At 38.3% G+C, this 5,411-nt stretch overlaps 1 protein-coding gene across 1 annotated transcript; it reads left to right on the top strand.

Annotated features, from left to right (window-relative positions):
* The first annotated feature begins 4,724 nt into the window (after positions 1-4,724).
* LOC114906588 (UDP-N-acetylglucosamine transferase subunit ALG13 homolog) lies at positions 4,725-5,134 on the top strand. Its single transcript, XM_029241480.1, has one exon. The coding sequence runs from the start codon at positions 4,948-4,950 to the stop codon at positions 5,131-5,133; it is 186 nt and encodes a 61-aa protein (XP_029097313.1). The 5' UTR covers positions 4,725-4,947; the 3' UTR covers position 5,134.
* Positions 5,135-5,411: the final 277 nt, after the last annotated feature.

The following is a 5,411-nucleotide window of genomic DNA, read 5'->3' as shown; positions in this document are numbered from 1 at the left end:
AGCAGTAATTATTAAGTTTGAAAAAAAGTTTCTCACTCCAATATTCTCAAATTAAGAAAAGGTTTCAGAGCAGAGTATATGCAAGAGGAGACTATAAGACACTTTGTTAAGAGCTCAGAAAGATCTAAGGTGGTGTCTTGGAGGACCATTCTATCTCTCTGTCAAACAATAGGACTAAGAGTCTAACAATCTTTAGGGCATTGTTCCTCTCCAATGTAGAGAGGTCTTATCTTGAAGAGATTTATGAGTATGGTTTTGTTGGGAAGATCATAAATTGATTCACAGGAAATGTACAGTTTTTTAAAAATTATATCACTTTGGACTGAAAGGGGCAGAGAAAGTACTCAATGAAAAGAAGACTATTGGGTCTCCAAATATCTGCAGGTAGGAAACAAGCTGCAAAAACTACCAAGCTGCAGACACAGGGTATTTCTTTACATAGAAAAGGAAGAATGACTCAGGGGGTGGAACCAAGAACTTAGAAGGCAGAGCCAAGAACCATATCCCGGGCAGTAGGACTGAGACCTGAGGAACTAGCAACATGTGCTTGGCTGGATTTCAGAATTGCTATGGACCTGTGACTCCAGTGTGCCTCCACCTTCTCCTGTTTTTGAACTGAAGGGTCTATAGTGACTATCCTCAACTTGTCCACCCATTGCATATTGGGTGTATGGGGGGGCAGACAAATTGGTTTTGGTTTATAGGTCCTCAAACTGAGAGAAACAGTACTAGAGGATCTGTACTTAAGGAACCATACCTGTACTTAAGGAACCATACCTGAAGAGTCTCATCTATACCTGAACCTGATCTAGATAATGAGATTCTGGACCTTGAGCTTGGTTCTGTCATGGGACCTTGAGCTTGGTTCTGTCATGGGACATCTTTTGACAAGATATGAATGTATATTGCATGTGGGTGGGATGTAGAATGTTATGGACAGAGGGTTCACAGTGGCAGATGATACTTTCTATATATGGCTGCATGTCTATATACATACTTTCCATATGCTCTGCTAACAATGTGACCAACATTCCATCTGAAGAGGTGGAAACATAAATATTCCTTCTCCACAAATCTGGGGCTGGTAACTGCTCCAACCAATAGAATATGGTAAAAGTAATACTGTGGAACTTCCAAGGCTGGGTCAGAAAATATTACAGCTTATACTGGCTCTCTCTCACTCTTGGGAAGTTTATCTTTGGTTCTCAGCCTCCATGATGTAAGAAAGCACAAACTAGCCATGTGGATGGAGAGACCACTTGGAGAGCCCAAATGGAGAATAACTGAGGCTCCCAACCAACAGCATCAACACCAGATCTTTGAGTAATGAGCCTTCAGATGATACCAGCCCCCAAATTTTGGGTCTTCCAGCTCCACATTGTAGAGCAAAGACAAGCTCTCCCTCTTGTTCTCTATCCAAATTCCTGACCCATAAAATTTTAAGCATAATATATGGTTGTTTTACCCCACCATGCTCTGGGGTGATTTGTTACACAATCATAATAATGGAATATAGTTCTTAACTGTTTTTTGGGGGCATCTTGAGTTGAGACTCTAGGAAGTAAAGGGCAACTCTGTAGCTTTCAGTTGTAACAAAGGTTCTTACCTAAACTCTAAAAATCTCTACCCCTTACTCAAATATTCACAATCATACAGGGAAGCTGAAGTTATTTCAACATGATTACTATTTTGTGATATTCTTGAGGAAAACAAGTATATAAGTAATTAAAAATTTGGTCCAAATGACCTTGTCTTTTAGGTAATGCAAGAATGGACTAAATAAAGGTACTATTTTTATAAAGAGAGATCTAAGCACGATAGGTGACAATGTCAGAATATTAAAGCAAGATTTAACACAGTGAAGCCTTATTTTAATAATTTAGTGATGATTATAGAGATGAAAGGAAATGTACAAGAAGCTTTTTTGTTTGTTTCTTTTTCCACAGAGGACAGGCCATGAGGGAATGTGATGGAAACTGGAGCAGGAGGAATTGGGGTCATAAATTAGGAAGCATTTCCTGACTAAGAGTTGTGAAATACTGAATATGTTAATAAGATAAATTGTGTCATCTAATAAAATTTAAAGAGACATTTATATAGCTTTCTACTTAATTGAAAAACTACCTCGCAGTTCTATAAATTTGGAATTTTGTCAAGTATATTGTATATAAAGAATCTACTGACAAAAATAATTTTAGGTGAGGGTGTTGGTTACTCAGTTTTTTGCAACAATTATCTGTACCCACACATCCTAGTCCATTATAGAAGTCTTGAATCTTTAAGTAATTTTATGGTGACTATTGTAGTGGAAAGCACAGTATGTACAGAGTCAGAAGTTCTGGTTTCTCCCTCTTTGTCATTATTGAGCTCTGTGACCTTGGTTAAATCATTTAGCTTCTCACAATTTTGGTTTCTGTATACATAAAACATGAATAATACCTGCCCTATTGCCTCACAGGGTTGCTGTACAAATCAAAGGAAATAATGAATGTTCCATGCCCTACACATAGTATACATAAAGGGAGAACTGCTTGTAGACAAGAGTGGAATCGGACTGGATGTGGCCTGAAAACTTAAATATATTGATTATTAATTCATGATTCTTAAGGCTGTAGACGTCTTCTTTAACAGATTCACATCCAGCTTATGAAACCCTCAGTTACATTTATATTCTGAAATAAGCACAGATTTTGGACTCTGAGAATATGGACCTGACGCTTATTATCAGTGTGATTTGGGGCAAGTCAAACATAGTCTATCATCTGAAAAATGGGGAAAAGAATGATAACACATGACTTACAGGGTTAATGAGAGGTTTTAAGTAATATAACACATCTAAAAATGCCCTCCCAGCTGTACAATGAATTTTATTTATAAGTTCCCTGATATTTAAAAGAAGGGGAGCATGGTGTGTGTTGAAGCAGCCTGCTTCATTGGTGAACAGATGTCATCGTTGAGAGGGTCCTCAGATCATAACAAAATTAATTTTCTTAAAACTTCCAAGTATTGGTCTTTCTTCTGCCTCTTGGAATAACACTGACTAAAAATACTACTTCCTCCACAACATAATACTTCAAAATATTTGGAGACAGCTATCATATCTCTTTAGGCTTTCCTCTCAAGACAGAAATACCCAGTTTCCTCAAAAGTTCTTTTTGTAAATGGGTTTGTCTAGATTTTCTCTGGATCTTCTCCAGGATTCCTTCTGAAGTGTAGTGTCTCGCATGGGGCAAAATTTTCCAGATGTGTTCAGGCCAGCATACGTCACCTCCATTGAATTAGGGTCTAACTACCTTTGGTTTTGTTTAGATTTATTTTTGGCATTACAGTAATAATTATAGTACCATCAGTGAATGCTTACTACATACCATGCACACTACTAATTCTATTCTAAAAACCTTGCCAACCAGGAATTGTTTTTCCTATTGTATAGATAGTTTAGAGAGTTAAGCACTTGCCTAAGTTCACAAGTTCACAAAGGCAGTAGCATGTGGAAAAAGAGGTATTTGGATATAGTTCTGCCTGAGGCCCTTCCACATGACCTTATATTGCAGTTAAAGCAATGGCAACTCCTTAACCTAAATGTTAAGATGTATTTTCCCCCTATGTACAGTTAAAATTTTTTCATTTTGGTTTGTAATTATTTTTCAAGCATATCAAAATATTTGAAAAACTATTTTGGTCTTTACATATATTGGACTTTGCATAATCTGTAAACCAATATGAATTCTGTCAATATATTCATCAAGCCCACTGATAAAACAGAGTTCACTGGACAGACCACCAGAGATCTCTCTCCATGGTGACTAATCCAAGAATTGATACCTCTTGGATCTGGTTGTTCAACAACTATAAATTCAACTTAACTGTATTTTCATCCAGCCCACATTCCTTCATCTTGCCTCTAACAATAACATGAGAAATCTTATGAAATACCAGGTTAGAATTAGGTAAGTGATATCCTTATTTCCAGGCTAATGACCCATGTTGATTTATGGTTAATCAGACAGAGGGTTTCTAAATGACAAAAAAATATTAAAATTTTCATCATTGCTATAAAATCACAGAGGAATGCTTGTAAAATATTCAACTCCAGATATAAAATGCATTTATTTAGAAATTATGTTTTAATTGTTAGAGACTATAATCCAAAATCAGTGAAAATCCTGTTATTGTAATTTTAACCATGTTTAGAAATTATAGGTGTGGGAGGCAATAACAATTTTCACTTTGTGACATTTTCATAATGATACTAAAAATATTTTCAAAAAGTTAACAGCATTATAAAGATGTGAAAGTTCATGCAATTATGAAAAAAAAACATGCTACCAAAATGATTAAATATGTGACTGATTAAAAAATGTTGCATACTCCCGCGCCCGGGCCCGCTCGGGGCCGCGCGGTGGTGGTCACGCTCCGACGGGCTCTGCCCAGCAAGACCCGGCCGGTTCTGCTGGGCGCCCTGCCCCGGCTCTGCCCCGGCGTTCAGGCCGAGGCTGCCGCGCCTTACCTCCGCCTCAGGCACCCTCGCGGCCGGCGTCCCCGCGCGGCACGGCGTCCCCCGAGCGCGCCTTCTCAGGGCTCGTGGTTCGCGCAACCCCAGCTGTGGGCCACGACAGACCCTGTTCCTTGCTCTCCCTCCCTAGTTTGCGACACCTTTTTCAGAGTCTTTGCGTGGTGTCCTAGTTCTTGCGGGGCCATTTCTTTCACGACGTGATAATCTAGAGCCTCCGTTACAACCAACTTGTCCTACAAATAGGTAGAGGAAAGGTGGTACCTGCACCACTCAGTACGGAGTCACTTACTCTGGATGTTTACAGATACAAGGATTCATTGAAAGAAGACCTTCCGAAAGCAGATCTTGTTATTAGTCACGCAGGTGCAGGAAGCTGTTTGGAGAGTCTGGAAAAAAGAAAGCCGCTCACAGTGGTTATAAATGAAAAGTTGATGAACAATCATCAGCTGGAATTGGCAAAGCAGCTACACAAAGATGGGCATCTCTTCTACTGTACCTGCAGCACGCTTCCTGGGCTGTTACAGTCAATGGACTTTTCAACACTGAAATGTTTTCCTCCTGGCCAGCCAGAAAAATTTTCTGCATTTTTGGATAAAGTTGTTGGATTACAAAAATAAACACTAAACTCTCCACACTTTAAAAACACCCCTCAAATTCAATTTATGGAATGTGGTTAAATCAAATTAACTATAGAGTATATATTTGTAGAATAATATGAATTAATAAGCCTCCTACATCTGTAGAATGTATAGAAAATTTTATGGTGTGAATGTTAGCATTTGGGTCCAAATTCTAAATGCAATTTCACAAATTTATTAGATTTTTCCCTAATCTTCATATTTTAGTAAAAGAAATATGTAGGGAGCATTCACACGTTTTATCCTAGAACCCAAAT

This window comes from Monodon monoceros, unplaced genomic scaffold (genome assembly GCF_005190385.1).
Source record: "Monodon monoceros isolate NGI ecotype Baffin Bay Population unplaced genomic scaffold, NGI_Narwhal_1 Super_Scaffold_22, whole genome shotgun sequence".
In the NCBI taxonomy this organism is placed as follows: domain Eukaryota; kingdom Metazoa; phylum Chordata; class Mammalia; order Artiodactyla; family Monodontidae; genus Monodon; species Monodon monoceros.
The sequence above is the reverse complement of the archived record's forward strand: the minus strand, read 5'-3'. Positions and strand labels throughout refer to the sequence as shown.